Consider the following 24,750-nt stretch of genomic DNA (forward strand, 5'->3'; position numbering starts at 1 on the left):
AAAATAAAACAAAGCTTAAATTGTCTTTTCATTCAATGGGTTGAAATTTCCACCCCCATTGGCAACAGGCATGTTTCGAAGGTGTGAGCGGACAATACAAGGCCAAAACTCATGTTTTTACCGTCCAAAGTTGGGAATGTAATTTGAACGCATTTGCATCACGCATGATGCCCGTCTGCCGGAATCATTGCCCAAGTCAAATTTACCTCTCACGTCGCCGTGATCTCAGAACAATACAATTCACAACTCCTTTTTAAATAGGCTGCATCTGATCTGGCCAACTGGACTTGAGGGGGGAAATTCAGAGGGGAGTGTGTACAACTTTGCACAGCGCTTGCAAGGGTTACCTGTTGTATTTCAAGGAACAGGTGCGCACATTCAGGTGGAGGCACAGGCAAGTTGCCTTTTCCCAGCTAGCTGACAACACTGTTCCAGGGCAAGGTAGCTTAGTCTGACGGGAGTGCACACGACTTGGGGAAAGCTTGTATAAAGTGAGCATTGTTCATAAGCTATGAAGAGTTCAGGCTCAGCTCTATTGACATGCTTGGAGTCGGGTCTCTAGCTTATCTGCCCACTCAAGCAATACAGAGGCATGAAAGTGCGAACAAATGCTCCTGATACTTCCATCCTTCGGGCACAGACTTAAAATTAATAAGCACTTTAGTGAGCTGTTGAACAATTGGACAACTAGGAAAGTGGTACAACCTCGATGCAAAAGCTGGTCATGGAGCAGTCACTGGGAGGCGCTCACAGCCCCATGCAATGTCTTGATTCAGGTTTGGGCCAGTGTCCCCCATTGTTGAAGCTAACAGCAGCGACTTGCTGTGCAGGTTAGGAGAATGCCAGCACCTGAATTGAGAACACAGAATGCAGTCTAGTGGGCAAAGCTGCCGCCAAATAGGCGGGGTTTTAGGCAGCCATGCAGCGCCCTGAACACTGGCCATCCAATTTAGATGGGGATTTAGATGGAGCCGCGCACGGAACCATGAGAGGACCCTGGGAGATCAATGCTAACCCACACATCTCTAGCTTTCATCCTGCAGGAGGAGTAAATCAAGAGCATGGGGCCAAGTGACGTAGCTGTAAGCCTCATGGGTTACAGGAAGTGGAGACGAAGGAGGAGAGAGTGACAGAGGGGCGTGGCTGGAGCAGCATCCTCAAGAAGAGACAGGTGGGACGCCTGGGCATGCTGAAGAGCCACAGCGAGCTGTCCCGGGACAAAGCTTTCACCTCAGATTGGCAGGAATACTGTTCATTGTAACAAGGAGCCATAGACAGGGTGACATTGGTAGAAATTTATTTACACTAGTTAATGTTTTGTCCAAGTGATTAACACCCATGGTCACGTGGTGAAATTACAGTTTCTTCATCTTCACAACCCTGTCTCGAAATATTTGTGTTGTCCAACATGCACAATGGTGCTGACTGGTATAGAATGTCCATGATGACCTTGATGGTTGTGCTCTGGAGAGGAGACCTGGAAGGCCCTGGCCTGCTTTGGGTCTCCTGCTGTGGAGCAGGTGCACCGTCTTCGACCTATGGTGCTGATGGGGTCAAAGAAAGAGGGGATTTGGATTGGTTGGACATTGCTGGAGTCGCCTGTGGGAATGGCCCATGGTGTCCAACTGCTAGTCCTCCTCCCAATGGGTGGCCAATGGCCTTTGGCTGTGTCCTTGAGAGGGGGAAACTGGAGTAATAACGAACTGCCACACAGCCCTCTTCCACTAACGCTATTGGAGGCCACCTATGCCATCAGTGAGGGAGTTCAGTCTGCGCAGCAGTGCAGGACTGATGCCCTGGACCAAGGTCGACAGGGCAGCTGCCAACACGCCCATTTTGACCTCTGTGCATTGACATCCAATGGGCCTGTTCCTGTCCTGTATTGTTCTTAGTTTTCTTTGTTCTTCATATGAGAGTGCTATCACCTCTGACTGAATGCGGATGGACTCTGTTGTTGATCCTTCCAACCCGAGTGCAGCTGACATCCCTTCCTGATGCTCCTGTACTTATCGCTGCAGCTCCAACAGCTGAGGACAGAGTCCTGAGATTCATCACCTGACTTAGCAGATCCCATGTCTTCAGTAGCCGCCTGTGCAGAAGACATCGGCCATCCAATACAGAAAGTAGAATTATCTTTCCCTCCTCCACCTGCTACGGAACTCGTTGTGTGCCGTTCTCTCCAGGTGGTGATCCTGTGTCTGCTCTATATCTAGGTCCCAGCAGCTGCGCAGGTGGAGGTTGTGGGAGAGCGCTGCGACAAGTCTTTGAGGTAGCTGTCCTCAATCGAGGTGGTGTCGGCACTGGATTCGGGGTCAAGGTTGTCTGAGGGCATCGCGGCAGATGTGCCTGGAGAGAAAGTGCAGATGTTGAGTGTATGGCCGCTGCAGCACACTGAACAATGGACTCACAGTTGAATCACCGGTGGGATGATCTGGTGTAGGATCCTCACTTGGACGATTGGCACTGACCACGGCTATGCCGCAGGAACGGTCCAAGTCTTCTCTGCCCACGTGCAACGTGTAGCCTTCAAGCAGAGTGAGAATCTTTATGTATGGCACTCCAAACCTGATCTGGGATCTCTCCTTTTTACTGTGTGTGATCTTACCTGGCACAAAGACAGATGGAGATAGTATAAGCACGGCCAAGAGAATGATGCCAGGTATCCGTGTGCTGTGGAGCCATGAGGCAGCGATCTCCAGAGGCCATGAGGGCAGATGGGTGGCACGGTTGCACAATAGTTAGCACTGCTGTATCACAGCGGTTAGCACAGCTGCCTGACAGCGCCAGGGACCTGGGTTCAACTCACATTCTCAGGTGACTGTCTGTGTGGAGTTTGCACTTTCTCCCCGTGTCTGCGAGGGTTTCCTCCGGGTGCTCCCTTTTCCTCCCACAGTCTAAAGATGTGCAGGTGAGGTAAATTAGCTTTGCTAAATTGCCCGTGAGTTAGGTTTGGTTACAGGGGTAGGACAGGGGAGTGGGCCTGGAGAGGGTGCTCTTTCAGAGGGTCGGTGCAGACTCGATTGGCAGAATGGCCTCCTTCTGCAACGTACGGATTCTATGGAGATGAGAGGGTGTATGTGAGAGAGATAATGGGAATGCCCCTTGAGCTGGCAGTGAGTGATATGCCAGTGGATGCATGGTGGGATTGAGAGTGTGAGCGTTTAGACTGTTGCCTTACCCCGGCAGCACGGATAGGATCATTCATCTTTCTGTATGGGATGGCCGATCTCTTGTGCGCTGATGCCATAGTTGGCAATGATAACTGCTGCCACCGTGTCCCAAGCTAGATTGGTAATGCTGCTGCACCTTCTACTGCCGGTTTGAGGGAGATGACATTACGTTGAACCTCCATGGCATACAAAGGCCGTTGAAGGGAGACATTACTGAATCTGGAGCTGCACTCCTCTTCAGGGCCATGTCTTCACTGGAGAAATCCTGAGCTGGAAGCACTGAGATCTCTGCACATGACTGCAATTTAAATATGGCGCCCAGAGTGAGGAAGGCGGGAGGTAATGACATGGCGGGCGCGTCAGGGGCCGTCGACCAGCGAAACCGTGCATTCACAATTAATGAGGTGGAGGGGAAGCAGATGATACGGCGCTAAACCCACCATTGCGGAGGAAAATAGATTTTTAGGCCTGCTACCACACAATGCAATTCAGGGAAAATTCCACTCAATGTTTTCAATGTTAAAATTTCTCTTGAATTGAGCACCGACAAATCCATGATTTCAGAAAATACATGTGGTTACTTAGCAACTTATCACGGTATCTGTCCCAAGAGACCTGACATACTGGCAGTATTAGATGCTTGGAATCAGAGCAAAAGAAATGTTGGTATTTCTAAATGTTAGCTGGAAAAATTAATAATTTATCCTCAAACCAGAAATTCATACAAGGCTCCCATTACACAAAACGCTCACCTTTGTAGCTTCCTTTGATAAATCAAATGGAATTTGCTGTCGAATTTTAGGAGGCAGTTGGGTCAAAACTTCTTCCTTCATTCGTCGGATCATTATGTTACTCAGGTATTGGTGAAGTTCATCTAAATTGGAGGCTCCTTTGCAATCCCACTGAGCTCTTTTGCCAAAATACCTGTTATTGTACGGCAGTTGAAATACTAGAAATATTTGCTCATCGTTGCAACTGACAGAGACATTTCATTTAAAAATAAATAAAAATATAAATATATTCAATATGACAGTACTATAGCCATCCTCCAATTTGCTTGAGAGTTTAGCGATCAAAATTTAACTTGAAGAAATACTGAAATGATCAAAGGTTACAGGCACACTTTTAGGAAAATAACTTGAGTAATAATTGAATCATGTTTAATATTGTCACAAGTAGGCTTACTGTCATGTGAGAATACCTTTAAGAAATGGGTGTTTATCAAATAGCTGTAGTGGACGAACCTTTAAGAAATGGCATTTATCAAATAGCTGCAGTGATGTCAGAGTGTGGGTGGAGCTGGGCTGTCTGTCTGTTTTACTTGCGCTTTGGGCTGGCAGCTACAGGGTGTATTTGGTTTTGTTTTGCAGATTGGGACCTGCATCTAGAGAAACAAGGTGGAATTCTGGTCTCTCTCTGTATGAAAGGAATGTCTTCCAATCACCTGTTAATTTAAAAGTGATAACTGCTCTCAGTAGAGAATTTAAACCTGATCTGTGTTAAAAGAGGGTATTTGTCTTATGGATGTTGCAAGGAAAGATTAAGGGTTACTTATAGAGTACTGTATTCTTTGGCGGGAGTATTCGAGTTAATAGTTGCTAGGATTACTGTGTGGGTTTGAAAATGTTAACTGCATCCGTAGAATAAACATTGTTTTTGTTTAAAAACACTCTTAGTTCTCTGTTGCATCACACCTGTAAAGTGGGCCCTTGTGCTCCCCATAACCAAAATCTATTTAAGGTTATGGGTCAGGTGAACTCCATGATACACTTTGGGGTTCTCTAAACCCTGGCCCGTAATATTACATTAACACTGCTATTAAGTTACTGCGAAAATCTCCTAGTCGCCACACTCCGGAGCCTGTTCGGGTACGAGGGAGAATTTGGAATGTCCAAATTATCGAACAGCACATCTTTCGGGACTTTTGGGATCGAAACCGAAGCACCCGGAGGAAACCCATGCAGACATGGGGAGAATGTGCAGACTCCGCACAGACAGTGACCCATTTTGTGAATCGAACCTGGGACCCTGGCGCTGTGAAGTAACAGTGCTGACCACTTTGCTATCATGCCGCCCACTGGAATGACTCTTGCTCTTTGGAACTTAATATACCATCGATGACTGAAAATATAAAAAGGCATCTCTCGAGCATGTTTGCTCAATTTCACTTTAGACGATAGATACCAAAAATCATGCAGCTGATTCAGCTAATTAGAAACAGCAATGCATTAAACAACTTAATGGAAAGAACAGTCTTCAGATTAGGGTTTGTGTCATAACTCTGCACTAAATGTGCCTACACAGTATTGCATCACAATGCTAGTTCATTTACGCAAGTTAATTTTCTATTTTACCATGGAAGTAAAGGTTTAATTCATTCGGACACAAGATCATCGACCTAATCTAATTCTCCCTCCAATTATGCTTTTCGATCTGTTGAAAATTTCTGGCGTTTTCTAAATTTATCTCGGTTGGCAATTTCAGTCATGAATATAGAGTATTTAGGTATTGCTGCCTTACAGTGCCGAGGACCCGGGTTTGATCCCAGCCCCCAGTCCTTGTGGAGTTTGCACATTCTCCCCATGTCTGTGTGGGTCTCATCCCCACAATCCAAAGATCTGCAGGGTAGGTGGGTTGGTCACGCTTTAATTGCCCCTCATTAGGAAACAAAAAATGAATATAGAGTATTGGCATCGGATAGGAAGAAGAAATTAACTTATTTTTGAATGGCCCAAACAGCCAATAAATAGAATGTCGCTCTGGACAATAATAAGCAAGGTCCTCTGGCCAGATTATTTAAGAAGCAGTGAAAAATGAATCAGTTGAACATTTCTAGCTCGGAAGTAAAATTTTGTTATTCACCATATAGTAGCACCAGTGCATCACATCCCATACAAAGTCTCTGGAGTTTATGTTTTTTATATTTTTTTAATATAAATTTAGAGTACCCAATTATTTTTTCCAATTAAGGGGCAATCCACCAAACCTACACATCTTTGGGTTGTGGGGGTGAAACCGACCCAGACACGGGGAGAAAGTGCAAACTCCACATGGACAGTGACCCAGGGCCTAGATTGAACCTGTGTCCTCAGTGCCGTAGACAGCAGTGCTAAGCACTGTGCCACATGCCGCCAAGTTTCGAGATAAAAGAAAAATATGCGGCATGATCTTCCACTTAATTATCTTACCTAAGATGAGCATTGCAATACCTCTTGGCATAGACAGTCCATGTTCCAAACTTTCCTGGACACAATGCATTAATTTGCATGAAAAGCTGTGAAAATATTGAAACAAAATCAATGGGAAAGAAAAGAACATAAGTCTCTGTGTTTAACAGCTTCCAATTTATCTTGGCCACCTTATCTGCTGTATGATTCTATGATAGATTAAAGGCAACTAACATTCAACTAAAATGAGCAGAAGAAACACGAAACAACTGAAGAATATTCTTCTGCTATTAGGTCAGTTAAAATACGAATGGTCACAGACATTTGCAGAAGTAATTGGAAAGTTTTTCACAGTTATGAGAAGAGTCAGCAAACTGTCAATGACTCTATTGAGCGATTGAAGGATGTTCAAAGACAGGTTTGAAAGGCAGAAATATTAAATACTTTGCATTGGTCTTCACTGTTGAAGGTTATGTTTGAGTATTAGAATTGAATGATTTAGAACTAATAGTATCCAATTAAATGAATACGTTATTTTAGAAAGAGTTAAGAGCTTGAAAAAATTAGATAGAGCAACTGGGACAGATAATATCCAGCACAGGGTTGCACAGGAATGGGACAAAGCCCGTGGAGCCCCTAACTTGTATTTTTTAATAGCTCACAGGATTCCGGGATGCTCTCTGCAAGCTGGAACGGGGTTAATGCAATCGCCATCTTTCAAAGGCCCAGGTAACGAGAGTTTGGTATCAGTAACAAGGAAGATGCTTGAGGGATCAATAGAGATACAATTATTTGAGTGCCTGTACAGACAGGCATATATGAGACACCCCCAATAAGGCTTCGTAAAAAGGCCATGTCTTAAAAAATCTAACGACGTTTTCTGAAGAACTAACGAAGCAGGCACAGAATAGAAGCTCAGTGGACACTATCTACTGGACCTCCAAAACGCTTTTGCTAAGGCATCACACAAGAAGCTTCACTATGAAATTGAAGCCTTTGGTATTAGTGGTAATGTATTGAGCTGGCAGGCAGGCAGGATATAGAAAAATTGTCTGGAGATCAGATTAGTGTTGGCAATGTTCTTCTTTCTGGATGTAGAAGTTGGGGGCTAAGACCTCGGTGAGGTTTTGGACTGCAGATGATGCTGGTTTAGCTCACAGGGCTAATCGCTGGCTTTTAAAGCAGACCAAGCAGGCCAGCAGCACGGTTCGATTCCCGTACCAGCCTCCCCGGACAGGCGCCGGAACGTGGCGACTAGGGGCTTTTCACAGTAACTTCCTTGAAGCCTACTCGTGACAATAAGCGGTTTTCATTTTCATTCATTTCATGCTCGTCTTCAGCTAGATTGTTGGTGTGTTCAGAGATATTGCGCATGATGACTGGCAACAGCTGCATAACTTGGATAAGTGCAGTATTATGCATGTGGGGAGAACAAATGCTTAACATTCATATACCCTTCAGGGAGAAAAAAAAATCATTAAATAAGCTGGTGGTGGTGGTGGGGGGAGAAGAGAAAGATATTTGGGTGTTCCAGTGCAGAGTACATTTCAAAGGTTCTGACGAATATTTAGCACATGATTCATGCCAATATTTCGGAGGTAACACTTAATTCTGGGGAAATTATTGTTGTTGTGAAGTAAGGTAACAGAAATGCTGGGCTTAGAGATTGCCAGAAGACTGAAAGAAAATGGCAGAACAAAGAAGATTACAGCACAGAAACAGGCCCTTCGGCCCACCAAGCCTGTGCCGATCCAGATTCCTTATTTAGACCTATTACTTATTACCCAAATGATCTGTATCCTTCCAATCCCTGCCCGTTCATGTGTTTATTAACAAACATCTTAAAACGTTGCTATCGTACCTGCCTCCATCACCTCCACTGGCAACGCATTGCTGGCACCCATCACCCTCTGTGTACAAATCTTTCCCTGCATATCTCCGTTAAACTCTCCCCCTCTCACCTTGAACCTGTGCCTCCTTGTAATTGAGTCTTCCACCTTGGGAAAAAGCTTCTGTCTATTCACTGTGTCGATACCCCTCGTAATTTTGTAGACCCGCATCAGGTTTCCCATCAGCCTCCATCTTTCCAATGAAAACAATCCAAGTTTATTCAACCTCTCCTCATGGCAAACACCCTCCAGACCAGGCAACATCCTGGACAACTTTCTTTGCACTCTCTCCAAAGCATCACCCTCCTTCTGGTAGTGTGGCAACCAGAACTGTGGGCAATATTCCAAATGTGACCTAACTAAAGTATTACACAACTGTAACATGACCTGCCAACTCTTGTACTCAAATGACTCAGCCGATGAAGGCAAGCGTGCCTTATGCCTTCTTGACCACCTTATCCACCTGCATTGCCACTTTCATGGAATTATGGACTTGAACGTCCAGATCCCTCTGCATGTCAATGCTTCTAAGGGTTCTGCCATTTAATGTATAATTCAGATCTGAATTTGATCTTCCAAAATGCATCACCTCACATTTGTCCGGATTGAACTCCATCAGCCGTTTCTCTGCTCAACTCTCCAATCTATTCTGCAGTATTCTCTGACAGCCCCCTTAACTATCATCTACTCCACCAATCTTAGTGTCATGTGCAAACCTGCGAATCGGACCATTGACAGTTTCCTCCAGATCATTTATATATATCTTACAAACAGTGGTCCCAGAACTGATCCCTATGGAGCATCACTAGTTACAGAACACCATTCTGAAAAACTCCCTTCCACTGTTAATCTGTCTCTTGTTGCCAAGCCAGTTTTCTTTAACCATCTAGCTAGCACACCCCAAATCCCTTGCGACTTTACCTTTTGTACCAGTCTGCCATGAGAGACCTTATCAAACGCCTTACTAAAGTCCACATAGACAATATCCACAGTCTTTCCCTCATCAATTAATTTTGTCACCTCCTCAAAAAGCTCCATCAAGTTGGTAAGACATTACCTTCGCACAAAACCATGTTGCCTATCACTAACAAGTACATTTGCTTCCAAACGTGAATAAATCCTGTCCAACAGTATCTTCTCCAACAGCTTCCCCACCACTGATGTCAGGCTCACAGGCCTGTAATTACCTGGATTATCCCTGCTTCCCCTCTTAAACAAAGGTGCAACATTGGCTATTCTCCAGTCCTCTGGAACCTTGCCCATGGTCAAAGATATGCCCCAGCTATTTCCTCTCTTGCCTCCCACAGTAACCTGGGATATATCCGAACCGGCCCAGGGGACTTGCATTAAGATATCCAACGCTTCCTTCTTCATTATGCTGACATGTCCTAGAGTATTCACACACCCATCTCTCCTCTTGACATCCATCATGTCTCTCTCCCTTGTAAGTACCGAAGCAAAGTACTCATAAGGATCTCACCCACTTCCTCTGACTCCACGCATAACTTCCTTCCTTTTTCCTTGAGTGGGCCTACTCTTTCCCTAGCTACCCTCTTGTTACTTATATATGTATAAAAGGTCTTGGGATTTTCCTTGATCCTGCTTGCCAATGACATTTCAGGCCTCTTTTCAACCTCCCAACTCCCCGTTTGAGTTTTTTCTAATTTCCCTATATTCTTCAAAAGCTTTGTCTATTTTTAGTTGCCTAGACCTTATGTATGCTTCCTTTTCCTTTTTGACTGGTCTCATAATTTCCCCTATCATCCATGGTTCTCTAATCCTGCCATTTCTGTCCTTAATTTTCACAGGGACATGCTGTGAATCAATCTAATCAACTGGTCCTTAAAAGACTCCCAAATATCAAATGTGGATTTACCATCAAACAGCCGCTCCTAATTCACATTCTCCAGCTCTTGCCTAATTTAGTTGTAGTTAGCTTGCCCCCAATTTAGCACCCTCACTCAAGGATACTCTTGTTCTTACCCATGAGTATTCGAAAACTTATGGAATTATGATTATTATTCCCAAAATGTTCCCCTCCTGAAACTTTGGTCACCTGGCCGGCTAATTTCCCAATACTCGGTCCAATAAGGCTCCCTCACTGGCTGGACTATCAACATACTATTTCAAAAAACTCTCTTGGACACACCTAACAAACTGCTCTCCATCCGAACCTCTGGCACGAAGGGAGTCCCAGGCATTATGGGGGAAATTAAAATCACCCACTACAACAAGCCTACTATTTTCACATCTTTGCAGAATCTGACTGCATACCTGTTCCTCTGTATCTCACTGGCTGTTGAGAGGCCTTTATTTAAGAGTGCAACCCCAAAATTTTAATTGCACCCTTCCTGTTCATAGCTCTATCCATAATGCCTCACTGCAGGATTCCTCCAAGATATCCTTCCTCCCTCATCACAGCTATATGTTCCCTAACCAGTAATTCAACTCCCCCACCCTTTCGGCTACCCCCTCTGTCCCGTCTAAAACATCCATATCCCCGAATGTTAAACTGCCAGTCCTGTTCCTCCTTTAACCATGTGTCCGTAATAGCAACGATATCATAATTCCCCATATTAATCCAAGCTCTAAGTTCATCCGTCTTATCTGTTGCACTTCTTGCGTTGAAGCAAACACACGCCAGACCTCCAGAGATCAGCGACTTCCCTCTGCCTGCTCTCCCTCTTTGCTATATTGGTCTTAATCACAAGCTCTTTGCCCTTCTCAACATTTGATGGCCTGCTGCTCCGGTTCCCATCCCCTTGACATATTAGTTTACACCCTCCCGAACCACATTAGCAAACAACCCGGTCAGGATATTGGTGGCCCTCCAGTTTAGGTGCAACCCGCCCTGCTTGTATAGGTCCTGCCTTCCCTGGAAGACATCCCAATGATCCACATACTCAAGCGCTCCCCCCTGCACCAGCTCTTTAGCCAAGTGTTCAACTGTAGTAGCTCTTTGTTCCTAGTCTACCAGCACGTGGCACTGAGAGTAATCCTGAAATGACTATCCTGGAGGCTCTGCTTTTTAGCTTACTAATAATAATAATGTTTTATTAGTGTCACAAGTAGGCTTAACACTGCAATGAAGTTACTGTGAAAATCCTCTTGTCGCCACACTCCGGCACCTGTTCGGGTACACTGAGGAAGAGTTCAGAATGTCCAATTCACCCAAGAAGCACGTCTTTCAGGTCTTGTGGGAGGAAATCGGAGCACTCAGCGGAAACCCACACAGACACATGCAGACTCCGCACAGACAGACAGTGACACAAGCCAGGAATCGAACCCGGGTCCCTGCCGCTGTGGAGCAACAGTGCTAACCACTGTGCTGTCATGTTTAGATGTGCACTTGCAATGGCAAGGCATACAAGGCGACAGATCAAGTGCTAGAAAATGAGATTAGAATACTTAGGTGGCTGCTTTTGACTGGCGCAGATGCGATTGGCCGAAGGGCTTTTTCTGTGCTGTAGACCTCTATGATTCTAAGATACTACCAAGCTATAGAGCCCCTCTCAACTGTTCTGATACAGCCTTTATTGGCAATGGTGCTTTGAACTTGTTTGGGCAGCACGGTAGCACAAGTGGATAGCACTGTGGCTTCACAGCGCCAGGGTCGATTCCCCGCTGGGTCACTGTCTGTGCGGAGTCTGCACGTTCTCCCCGTATCTGCGTGGGTTTCCTCCGGGTGCTCCGGTTTCCTCCCACAGTCCAAAGACGTGCAGGTTAGGTGGATTGGCCATGATAAATTGCCATTAGTCACAAAAAAGGTTAGGAGTTATTGGGTTACGGAGATAGGGTTGATGTGAGGGCTTAAGTGGGTCGGTGAAGACCCGAATGGTCTCCTTCTGCACTGTATGTTCTATGATCTAAAATCATTGCTTTTAGTTTGAAGTATTTGCAACTGGCCAGCCAGTAAATTGTGGCCATAAATTTAAGATCACTACCAAAATAACAAAAGGGAAGGTTAGTCTTTTCTATGCAAAGGGTAGTTAATACTTGGAACATCTTATCAGGAAAGTAGGATTTTTAAAAAATGTTTCAAAATGAGAGGGGAGGAGAATGGGACTTAGCGGCTAGCTTTGCAAAAGCTGGCTCAGGAACAGCAAAATCTCGATCAATAAATTACTGAGTAAACTTGGCTACATGCCACCCTTTGGGCAATATTGTCTTGAGAGCAGTACATTTCACTCCAAGAACTACAACAGCAAGTAAATCAAAGATTCACTGTTGATTTATCAACAGAAAATGCTGAAATCTGCTGCACCCATATACACAGTGAGGATCTAGCCCACAGCAGAAACATTCAAACTGGTCCAGCTCCAAATATTAGTTGTTCGACTCAGTTCGGAATGGAGTACGCAAAGGTTACTTGATACATACATAGTTTACTACCAACTCCCTGTTATGTCTTTGCAGGACCTTGCTGCTCTTCTTGCCTATGTAATTTGTACCAATGTGAACAATGACCTCTACCTGTTTGCCCTCCCGTTTCAGGATGTCTTGTACCCGCTCAGAGATATCCATGATCCTGGCACCAGGGAGTCTCTTTCACGACCACAGAAGTGCCTATCTGTGCCCCTGGCTATCAAATCCCCAATTAGTATTGCTCCATTAAGGTTTGCCCCCCTCCCCCTCCTCTGTACAGCAGGATCAGCCATGGTGTCACCGCTTTGGCTACTTCTGCTGCTGTCACCTGAAGGCCCATCCGCCTCATCAGTGTCCAAAAGGGCATACTCGTTCGAGAGGGGCACAGCCACAGCAGATGCCTGCACCATCTCACAGTTACTCATCTATCTTCCTGTAGCTTGGGTGTGACCACGTCTCTGTAACTTCTATCTATGACGCTTTCCGCCATTTGATTGCTTCTTAGTATCTCCAGCTGCTGCTCAAACCAATCCATTTGTCCAGTCAGCAAGTGTAGCTGGATACACGTTCGGCAGATGTAATTGTCAGAGATGTTGTCAGTGTTCATGATTGATCACATGTTGCAGGCATGTTTGTTGAATGGAGTCAGGGAAGAAGAGATTGAGCTGTAACACAGCAGGTGGGTTTACTTAGCTGGAGATCTGGAGAAATTATATCTACACTGCTTGCAAAGAAGTGCAGTCCAGAGAAATGTTTTGTTCTGGGAGTTGGAGCGAAGTTAGTTTAAAAGCATTCAGTCAACCCTTACAGGCTGTGGCATCATGGAGATGGGTGGGGCTTAAGAAGGTGCTCTGGTTTCCACTTTGCTAAGTGCTCTGCTCATGCTGAAGAGCGGGTTGTTTGCAATTTAAACCTCATGTGAAGTTCCGGGAGCTGTAAGCAGGAGCTAAGCAGTTAGGGCTCAGGAGATGCCCTGGGGAGTTGAGAAGACAGCGGGAAATCACTGGTACCATGTCAGGCAGTAATGATCAGAGAAGCCCTGGGAGCCACTTATAATGGTGCAGCTGGGAGGCTAAAGTTCAGGGAAACCCAAGGGTGGTGCCAGTTTAGTGAAGCTAGCTGCCTGTTAAAGAGTTGGAATTGTGCCAGTAATTCAAAGTGTGAATGCAGCTTTGTGAATCCCATGAAATGTCATCTCAGGAGAACATAGAACATAGAACAGTACAGCACAGAACAGGCCCTTCGGCCCTCAATGTTGTGCCGAGCCATGAGAAGAGAATGAACATTGGGAGGCAAGCAGTTGTTGAGGCAGTGCAAGTTGGAACGGCTTGAGGAAATTCAGAGGCTGGATCTTTGAAAGTGAAGAGCTGAAATCCCTGCTGAGGGAAACTTGAGTTTTAGTGAGATTGATAGACTCCGTGTTCACTGATGTCTGGGTGGGTTGCTGAGAAATTGGTGGGATCTGCCTTGGTGACATCTACCCTTTAATATGCAGTGGGACGTTTTCGTCAAGTTTGCCTGTTAATTCACATTCATGTTAATTCTAAGTACAAAATAGATATCGTAGGCAGTTTTACTTTTCTGACTTTGCACAGTGAAGTTTTATTGTGCTTGTTTCAACATAGAAAATACAAGCAGGAGGAGGCCATTTGGCTCTTTGAGCCTGCTCCCCCATACATTATGATCATGGCTGATCATCCAACTCAATAGCCTAAACCTGCTTTCCCCCTATCCTATTGATCCCCATTGCCCGAAGTGCCAAGTATAAAATCAGGGATCTTGTAGCTTTATTCTCCTCGCGGGATTTCAAACTTTGTCTATTTCAAACAAGCTGTTACTGGTCCCTAACCAGTGTGTAACATGGTGCATGAGCAATGCCTTCAAGTGATAGCTCAAGCAAATAAGAGTACTGGGTGCATTTACAGGACAATTGAGTACAGACGAGGCACGCTATTTTGTCCTTGTACAAGATCTTCGGGTCTGACTTGGAATACTGTGTCTCATTTTGGACTCCTCACAGGGTCGTTGACATTGTGACTTTGGAAAGGGTTGAGAAAAGGGCCGCCAGACTAAATTCCAGTATGAACCATCTTAGTTATCTAACTGGTCTAAAAGAGTTTGGATTCTGCATTTGAGAGAAAACTTCAGAGCTGATTTGATTCTCGAGAAGGGAATTTATTGGGTTACATTTGACAGTTTGCTCAAATCAAATAGGTTTCAGAGGACCAGGAGTTATAATTTTAAGTTGCCTGAGGCCACATGCAGTTTAGATATCAGGAGGTGATTCTTTTCCAGCAGAATAGACCAACCCTCCTCGAGTTGGGCAGCATCACATCTTAAAAAGTTAAGTACTTGAGGGAATTCAGATAAGGACGATCTCATGGACTAATTTCAACAACCGAGATGGGTTGGACAGAATTTCCCAAGTTTATTTTCTCTCAAATAAACGGAGGAAACTCAATTGGGTGGAAGTTCCTTGCTCCTCTCCACTCTTTCGCTGCTTTGAACTAGTTTTAAAGCTGGTAAATCTCCAAATTTTCAAAATTCTGATAGAAGCTCACGGACCACAAACATCAACTCTGGCAGAATGTCCTGTTCCCCTTTCAGTTGGGGAGGGGGGTCAGCAATTTTAGTGAGGTGGACGAGTCCCAAGGCTGCAGATGCGCTGTGTCCCAAAAGGGACCCTCCAGTGGCCAATCATTGCCCATTAAAATTCAGTTTTCAATTTCAGGCTTGTACAAGGGATAAATTCAGGGTAGGAGGGATGCCCAGCAAGTCACCCTGCCTTAGCCTTGGGTGGGAAAAGGTGAGGTGGCATGCGGGGTACCTCAAGGACCTCTTCCATTCAAGATCTGCACCACGCATCATCGTTTCCATCAAGACCCCCGAGCCCAGTCTTCAAACTCCTCCTGGGCCTCACCTCTGATCCTTACCGTGAGACCCTTCCCCCTACACTTGCAAGGTCCTGCACTTGGAATCAGGCAACTGCTTGTAGCTTTCGTCCTAACACTACAGCAGTAGGGACTACAGTCTGGCCCGCATCTCCCTGAAGCAGGACTTCCACCTGTGCAAGGGGTAGAAGTCTTGTTTCAAGCCAATTAATATTCCTTGGTGCGTTAAATTAATTTCAGTATTCACACAGGTGCCTTTGAGGGCCTTCCTCAATTCGCCAACCTGCGAAATGAATTGATACTCCAGCAGCTGCAACTGCTTATTATTGAAGCAGGCCAGAGAAATGCCAAATGTCTTGTGCAGAAAACCCCTTACAGTCATAATATTGTACATTACATGAACTTCCGGTGGTGGCCACGGAGTGAGTGGTCACACATTGGGTGGCTCCTGCTCAAGGTGGATTTTGTTGGTCCTTCCCCATCAAGGAAGCTGGGGGTCTTCGAGTGCAAAAGGTGTGCGAGTGCCCAGGGAAGGTCATATGTCTCTGGTCAGACCGATGTATGGATCAGAGGAAAAGAAGTGGCACGAGAAAGAGAGCAACTCGGGCAGGACAGTTTTTGTGGTGTGCAACAGGTTAAGATGGCGAGGGGCAAGGGAGCAGCGTTGCCCACCCAGTGGTGGAGGTTTTGAACAGAAAATTCCAGCAACAGAGGTAGGAGGCTTCGGAAGACCTGGCTAAGCTGGTGGGGCCGCTCAGAGCCGCGAGTGGGGCAGAGATTTGAGGCTCAGGGTCTGGGAATTCAGAAGATGGGGGACACGGTGGGGGAGCAAGAGGAGCAGAGGGCCACGTTGGAGACGGAGTTGGGGATGGTCTGAGAGAGGAATCAGAGGACCAGGAGAACTGCACCCGGAGACAGAATTTGAGGATCGTCGGGATGCCCGAGGGCATCGAAGGAACGGAGGCCGTCAAGTACGTGGCGAGGATGCTGGAGAAGTTGATGGCCTTTGACTGCCCCCCCACTAGCGCTGAGGAGGCCGCAGGTGGGGGAGCTACCAAGGGCAATGGTGGTGTGGCTGCATCGATTCTTGGACAAAGAAAAGATCTTGAAATGGGTGAGGCAGACCAGGAAGTGCAACTGGGAAGGGAGTGTGCTGCGGGCTTACCAAGACCTGGGTGCCGAGTTGGCGAAGAGGAGAGCTAGATTCAACCGGATAAAGGCTGCCCTCTTCAAGAAGGGGGTGACGTTTGGGGTCCTGTACCCTGTCCGCTTGTGGATGACACATCAGAAACAGTAGTTTTATTTTGACTTGCCAGAGGCGGCGATGGACGTTATGAGCGATCATCGATCAGGAGGAGTGAAAGGGCACTGACCTTTGGAGAGGAGCTTTGTGTTCATTGTAAAATGAATGGGGTGGATATTTTGGAGGTTGCTTTCGATGGGGGAGCGGTGATGGTGAATGTGCCTTTTGCTTTTCTTTCTTTGTTGGTGGTTGGGATGAGTTACGGGGGGTGGGGAGGGATGGGGAGAAGAGAAGCCAGAGGTCTTGGGCAGGAGCCACATTGCTAGCTGGGCGGGCTAGTTAATGGAAGTGAAGTGGCAGGTTGTCAGGATGGGGGCATGGGGGGGGGGAGAAGACAAATGGGGTTGGTGCTTTGTTTGGGGATGGAAGGGGGAAGGGTTGCTTATATGGGTGCGATTGTTGTGGTGCAGTTAGGAAGGGAGAGATGGCGGCAGACATCCGAGGGTGGGCCTGGAGGCGCACATCACGCGAACCAGCTCAGAAAGGGTTATGGCTGATCGGCAGGGGAGGGTCGGGGAGCCCCCTGACCAGGCTGGTGACGTGGAATGTGAGGGGGCTGAATGAGGCTGAGGAAGGGATGGGTGGGGCAGATGTTCCACTCGGAGCTGGATGTGAAGAGAGGGGTGGTGGTCTTGATTAACAAGAGGGTGGCGTTTGTGATTGTGGTCAATCCGGCGGGGCGGGGGGGGGGAGAGAAGCTATGTGGTGGTCAGCGGGAAACTGGAGGGGGTGTCTGGGATGATGTGGATTTTATGAGGCGGGTCTTGGGCAAGATTCACACCGGTTGATTATGGGTGTGTGTGTGTGTGTGTGACTTTAATATGGTTATGGACCGGGGACTGGACCAGTCGAGTCAGAAGTTGCCAAGGGTATCGGCAGCGGCTAGAGGTCTCGGGGGTTCATGGCGCGGATGGGGGGGGGGGGGGGGGGGGGGGGGCAGACCCAAGGAGGTTTGGGATGCCGAGGGCATGTGCACAGAGTGTATTCCCGGATTGAATTCTTCGGAGTGGCCGACTTTGGGTATTTGGCGATTGTGGTTTCTGACCACGCGCTGCATTGGGTGGATCAGCGGGTGGTTCAGGGGGAGACCCAAGGCCGCAGTGGAGGTGAGATATGGAGCTGTTGCTGGATGAGGGGATGTGTGAGCAGGTGAAAGCTGCCATTTGAGGCCATGTGGAGCTGAACGATACCTGGGAGGTCACATCCGCCACGTTGTGGGAGGCAGTCAGGACTGTAGTCACGGGGGAGTTTATTTTGATTCAGGTGCACAGGTAGAGGGTGGAGCGGGAAGGGAGGGCAAGGCTGGTCAATGAGATCTGGAAGGGGGACAGGAAGCACTCGATGGTGCCGGAGGAGGGATTCATAAAATCACAGAATTTACAGTGCAGAAGGAAGCCATTTGGCCCATCGAGTCTGTACTGACCCTTGGAAAGAGCACTCCACCCAAGGCCACACCATACCATCCCCCCCCCCCCCCCCCCCCCATCCTCCCATCCCCAGAATCCAGCAACCCCACCCCACCTTTTTGGACACCAAAGGAAATTTTGCATGGTCAATCCACCTAACCTACACATCTTTGGACTGTGGGAGGAAACCAGAGCACCCGGAAGAAACCCACGCAGACACGAGGAAAACGCGCAGATTCCACACAGTGACCCAGCCGGGAAGTGAACCTGGGACCGTGGAGCTGTGAAGCAACTGTGCTAACCACTGTGCTACCCTGTTGCTGAAGAAGAGACAGAAGAGATATATAGTCTGTGTTAGTGTCCACAGGGATGGCAGTGGGGCAGTTATGGGGCACATTTTGAGCATGAGGAGAAGGTGAGTAGGATTATGGCCATCAGTTGAGGAAGCAAACAGCGGCAAGGGAGATCGGTAGAGTGAAGGATGAGGGGGATCAGGTGCTGATGAGGGGATGAATGGGGCATTTGAGGCCTTTAAAGGAGGCTCTATGAGTCGGAGCCCCCAAGGGTGGAACATGCGATGCAGTGGTTCCTGGATGGGGTGGACTTTCCCAAGGTAGAGGAGTGGCAGGTTCAGGGTCTGGAGCCCCAATAGGGTTAAGGGAGGTGATGGATTGCTTGGGCGTGATGCAGTCAGGGAAGGCCCCGGGTCCAGACGGGTTCCCAGGAGAGGTTTATAAAACGTATGGGCCAGAGCTCGGGCCACTGCTGCTGAGTACGTATAATGACGCAAGGCAGAAGGTGGAACTCCCCCCTACTTGTCACAGGCTTCCACCTCCCTGATTTTAAAGAAGGATAAGGATCCGGAGCAGTGTGGGTCATCCCGCCCAGTATAGTTATTGAATGTCGATGCCAAGCTATTGGCGAAGGTGCTTACATTGCGGATTGAGGACTGTGTGCTGGGTGTGATCGGGGTGGTTTTGTAAAGGGAAGGCAGCTGTTGGCGAATGTGTGGAGGTTAGTTAGCGTGATTTAGATCTCCTCGGAGGGGCAGGAGGTTGAGGTAGTGGTGACGGCGATGGGTGCGGAGAAGGCTTTTGACCAGGTGGAGTGGGCGTATCTGTTTGAGATGCTGGGGCGTTCCGGATCGGACAAGGGTTTATGGATTATGTCCAGCTGCTGTACAAGCGTCAGTGGCGAGTATGCGGACGAACCGAGTGAGTTCAAGGTACTTTGGGCTTTACTCTGGGACGAGGCAGGGAGGTCCGCTCTTCCCGATGCTGTTCGCCTTGGCGATAGAGCCATTGGCAATGGCGCTTAGGGTGTTGTGGGATTGGAGAGGGAATGAGCTGGGGAATGCTGAACATAGGGTTTTGCTGTAGGCGGATGACTTGTTATTATATATACCAGACCTGATAGGCAGCATTGGCGTGGAGGTCTTGGGGGAATTTGGCCAGTTTTCGGGATATAAATTAAACATGGCAGAGTGAGGTGTTCCAATCAATGCCAGAGGGCAAGAAAGGAGATTTGGGGAGGTACCGTTCAGGGTGGTGGGGGCGAGCTCCAAGGACAGAGGTATTCCAGTGCCACAGAACCTGGCTCAATTGGTGGAGGGGATGAAGGTGGATGTTAATAGGTGGGCTGCTTTGCTGCTGTCACTGGCTTGGCGGGTGCAGACACTGAAAATGACGGTGCTGCCGAGATTTTTGTTCATGTTTCAGAACCTCTCTTTCTTTGTCCTTAAGACTTTTCTTAGGAAGTCAATCGACTGATCTCAGGGTTTGTGTGGTCGGGAAGGCCCCACGGCCCCACATATGGCGGGCTTTTTTGGGGAGGGCTGACGTTGCTGAATTTGATGAATTATTATTGGGAGGCAAATATTGCGATGGTGAGGAAATGGGCTGTGGAGGTCGGTTGGTCTCGGAGCAGGTGGAGGCAGCATCATGTGGGGCAGCACGGTAGCACAACTATTTTCAACTTGAGTCACGAATTACACAGAAAGTTTGTTTTCTATCGGCCTTGATCAGTCAGCTGAAATGAAAGCAGAAAATTCTGGAAATACTCACCTGCTGCACTGTACAAAGATTATAAAAAATGTTCACAGGCTCACCTCTTCGGGGCGACTAAGTGCAGGAGTTCCAGTCAACAGAACCGCCCTCGCGGCTTTCTGTACAATAGGCACCAAAATTGTGCTTCGTGCTGCATTACGTGATTTTATGTAGTGGGACTCATCAACAATAACAACTTGGAAGTTTTGATCATAAAGAGCATCTACTAAAGTCTGCGCATCAGTTGTTAAAAGGCCATAACCCACAATAGTAACTTTGCTGGTTGGAATTCTCCTGCAAGATACAAACAAAACAATTTGAGATGAGACAGTGTGATGACATTTCATAGACAGTACTATTTTTACATAAATACATTTTGCAATCTGTAGCGTGTACCATGGTTGTTTATCCAAAAGAAACTACAGATCTGTATTATCAGTTTTGTCAATCCAATGTGATATGTGAAGAAGCCACTTGTATAACGATTTCATTCCTCATTGCATCCATTTCAGAGATGGTTCATTTGTTGCACTGGCAACCAACCCTACAATCAATATCATTTTCACAGAATGGTTTCCTCACTTCTTAACCCTGTGAAAAAAAATAAAACTATGGTGCCTGAACTATTTTGAACTTATACGAAGAAATAATGATAATGGGTTATGAATGGCAATATTACGATATTTGCACAGGAAGTAATTATTTTGTAAAGAGGTAATCAAAAATGGGAACATGTTGCTACAAGGAGGTAGTGGAGGCCAGGACACAATTAAAATCTATGGAAAGATGCTACAGTTCACATGCTGGAGGGAGATCATAGAACTCATTCACAACTCCAGGGAGGTTCATTTTACCCCATTAAAGTAACATAGGAACAGGAGTAGGCCATTCAGCCTTTCTGGCTGGTTCCAACTTCAATTAGATCACGGCTGATTTATATCAGAGGCAACTCATCCTTGCGCATAGACATTCTCAGAGTTCAAGTTTATCTAATTTGGAGCAGTGTGGTAATTAAAGAGGTAAGTCGTAAATTAAATTTTCCTGTTTTCAGTTGTAAGCTTAGTGGTCTAGTAAGCTGGCAAAAAGGAACTAACGCACCCAAATTGCTGAGTGGCAGTTATCTGTCAATCACCTGATGCCTGAGTAGAGGCAAAAGGTGTAAATTGCATTCTTCTGTTTGAAGCTTAACCAGTGCGTCATCTTAGTTTAGCTGGGTTCTATATAAAAGAGAGAGGCATTGGATTGGATTGTATTTGTTTATTGTCACGTGTACCGAGGTACAGTGAAAAGTATTTTTCTGCGAGCAGCTCAACAGATCATTAAGTACAAGGGAAGAAAAGGGAATAAAAGAAAATACACAATAGGGCAACACAAGATATACAATGTAACTACATAAGCACCGGCATCGGATGAAGTGTGGTGTAGTGTTAATGAAGTCAATCCATAAGAGGGTCATTTAGGAGTCTGGTGACAGTGGGGAAGAAACTGTTTTTGAGTTTGGTCGTGCGTGTTCTCAGACTTCTGTATCCCCTGCCCGATGGAAGAAGTTGGAAGAGTGAGTGGGCCGGGTGGGAGGGATCTTTGATTATGCTGCCCGCTTTCCCCAGGCATTGGGAGGTGTAGATGGAGTCAATGGATGGGAGGCAGGTTCGTGTGATGGACTGCGTGGTGTTCACGACTGAAGTTTCTTGGGGTCCTGGGCCGAGCAGTTGCCATATCAGGCTGTGATGCAGCCCAATAGGATGCTTTCTATGGTGCATCTGTAAAATTTGGTAAGGGTTAATGTGGACATGCCGAATTTCCTTAGTTTCCTGAGGAAGTATAGGCGCTGCTGTGCTGTCTTGATGGTAGCGTCGACGTGGGTGGACCAGAACAGATGTTTGGAGATGTGCCCCCTAAGGAATTTGAAACTGCTAACCATCTCCACCTCGGCCCTGTTGATGCTGACAGGGGTGTGTACAGTACTTTGCTTCCTGAAGTCAATGAACAGCTCTTTAGGTTTGCTGGCATTGAGGGAGAGATTGTTGTCGCTACATCACTCCACAAGGTTCTCTATCTCCCTCCTATATTCTGACTCGTCGTTATTCGAGATCCGGCCCACTATGGTCGTATCGTCAGCAAACTTGTAGATGGAGTTGGAACCAAATTTTGCCATGTAGTCGTGTGTGTGTACAGGGAGTAGAGTAGGGGGCCAAGTACACAGCCTTGCGGGGCCCTGGTATTGAGGGCTATTGTGGAGGAGGTGTTGTTCTTGTTCATTCTTACTGATTGCGGTCTGTTGGTCAGAAAATCAACGATCCAGTTGCAGAGTGGGGAGCCAAGTCCTTGGTTTTGGAGCTTTGATATGAGCTTGGCTGGGATTATAGTGTTGAAGGCGGAGCTGTAGTCAATAAATAGGAGTTTGATGTAGAAGTCCTTGTTTTCGAGATGCTCTAGGGATGAGTGTAGGGCCAGGGAAATGGCATAAAGCGCACACTCAGTAAGCTTTGCACATGTGAAGATGGAGACTTCATGTGTGAGAGGGTTAGAGTGGGGATTGAAACTTGGTAATTCGGAGCAGTGTGGTAATTAAAGGGGGACAGATCCAAAGAGCATACTGGGAAGGATATAAAAACCTCCCTCATCTCAGGAGTTGTAACCAGGAGAAGCAGAGTGCTGTGTGGGGAAAGATAAGAAACTGACACGGAGTTCGGACTAAAAATAAACTTAAAAATTACATCACGTTAGGCAGTATGGTGGCACAATGGTTAGCACTGCTGCCTCACGGTGCCGAGGTCCCAGGTTCGATCTCGACTCTGGGTCACTGTCAGTGTGGAGTTTGCACATTCTCCCGTGTTGCGTGGGTTTCGCCCCCACAACCCAAATATGTGCAGGGTAGGTGAATTGGCCATGCTAAATTCCCCCTTAATTGGAAAAAATTAATTCGGTACTCTAAATTTAAAAAAAAGTGACATCACAGGAGGGCTGTGAACTGATTGGCTAATAGGGAGCTGTGCTAAATTTGAATATTCATTTAAATTACTGCTTAGAAATTGTATTGAGCCCGAGGTAATAAGGACATATATTTAAAAAAGCTTAATACAATAATTAAACCCAAATTAAAAACTAATTAAATAAAATAGAGATGGCAGGTCAGGTGATGTGTTGTTCCTGCATGATGTGGGAGCTGGTGGACCCCATTATGGTTCCCAGTGAGCACGTCTGTAGTATGTGTTGGTTGCTTGAGGAACTCCAGCTCAAAGTTGAGCAGGATTCTGAGCTTCGGACACTGTGACACATCAGGAAGGGGCAGATACCTGGACACTGTGTTGCAGGAGGCAGTCACACCCCTCAGGTTAAATACCTTGAATTCGGCCAGTGGTCAGGGGCAGGAGGGTGTAGCTGTGAGTGAGGCAGGTAGAAGGATCCAGCAGATAGGGTTTCAGGAGTCTCAGTCCCTGAATTTGTGCAACAGGTTTGAGATTCTTGCTATGTGTGTCGACGGGAACAGGGACTGCAGGGAGGGTGAGGAAACTGACCACAGCACTGTGGTACAGTGATTCGTTCAAGTTGGGGGGGGAAGAGAATAAAAGAAATGTTGTCGTAATTGGGAATAGTCTAGTTAGGAGCATTGCCACTGTTCTCTGTGACCACATTCAAGAGTCCCCAAGGTCGCGACGCCTGCTTGGTGCTCGGGTTCGGGAAATCTCATCTGGGCTGTAGAGGAATTTGGAGTGGAAGGGTAAAGATTCAGTTGTTGTGGTCCACGTTGGTACCAATGACAGAGGGAGAACAGGAACAGAGGTTTTGCTGAGAATATGAAAAGTTAGGCGCTAAATTAAAAAGCAGAACCAAAAAGGTAATAATCTCTGGATTACTACCTGAGCTATGAGCTAATTGGCACAGGATCAATAAGATTAAGGAGGTAAATACATGGCTGAAAGATTGGTGTGGGAGGAATGGGTTTGAATTCATAGGACATTGGCACCAGTACTGGAGAAGATGGCACCAGTTCCACTGGGACGGGCTTCATCTGAATCATGCTGGGACCAATGTCCTGGGGTAGGTGGAGGAGGGTTCAGTTGTATGGACAATTAGGAAATCAAAGGGGGCAGCACTGTAGCACAGTGGTTAGCACTGTTGCTTCACAGCGCCAAGGTCCCAGGTTTAATTCCGGTTTGGGTCACTGCCTGCGCAGAGTCTGCACGTTCTCCCCGTGTCTGCATGAGTTTCCTCCAGGTGCTTCGGTTTCCTCCCACAATACCCAAAAGATGTGCTTGTTAGGTGAATGGGACATTCTAAATTCTCCCTCTGTGTATCCGAACAGGCGCCGGGGTGTGGCGACTACGGGCTTTTCACAGTAACTTCATTGCAGTGTTAACGTAAACCTACTTGTGACAATAATAAAGATTATTATTATTAGAAATACAGCTTAATGATGAGGACTTTCAACCAGTTAAAGGAGCCGAGGGCTCAGGAGAGGTTACGAAAGTTTCCAGACCACGTAATAGAACAGAGCGTATACAAGGTGGCAT

General features: G+C 46.8%; 1 protein-coding gene across 3 annotated transcripts in view; it reads right to left on the reverse strand.

Annotated features, from left to right (window-relative positions):
* Positions 1–24,750, reverse strand: part of zranb3 (zinc finger, RAN-binding domain containing 3) — a 214,496-nt gene that overhangs the window by 92,178 nt on the left and 97,568 nt on the right. For all 3 annotated transcript variants that reach the window (XM_038789900.1, XM_038789899.1, XM_038789901.1), the window contains 3 exons: positions 20,299–20,530; positions 6,359–6,444; positions 3,923–4,094 (listed from right to left, as the gene is read on the reverse strand). In XM_038789900.1, coding sequence (XP_038645828.1) covers positions 3,923–4,094; positions 6,359–6,444; positions 20,299–20,530 — 490 coding nt within the window. The remainder of the gene's footprint in view (positions 1–3,922; positions 4,095–6,358; positions 6,445–20,298; positions 20,531–24,750) is intronic.

The sequence above is a fragment of the Scyliorhinus canicula genome, chromosome 2 (genome assembly GCF_902713615.1).
Source record: "Scyliorhinus canicula chromosome 2, sScyCan1.1, whole genome shotgun sequence".
Lineage (NCBI taxonomy): Eukaryota > Metazoa > Chordata > Chondrichthyes > Carcharhiniformes > Scyliorhinidae > Scyliorhinus > Scyliorhinus canicula.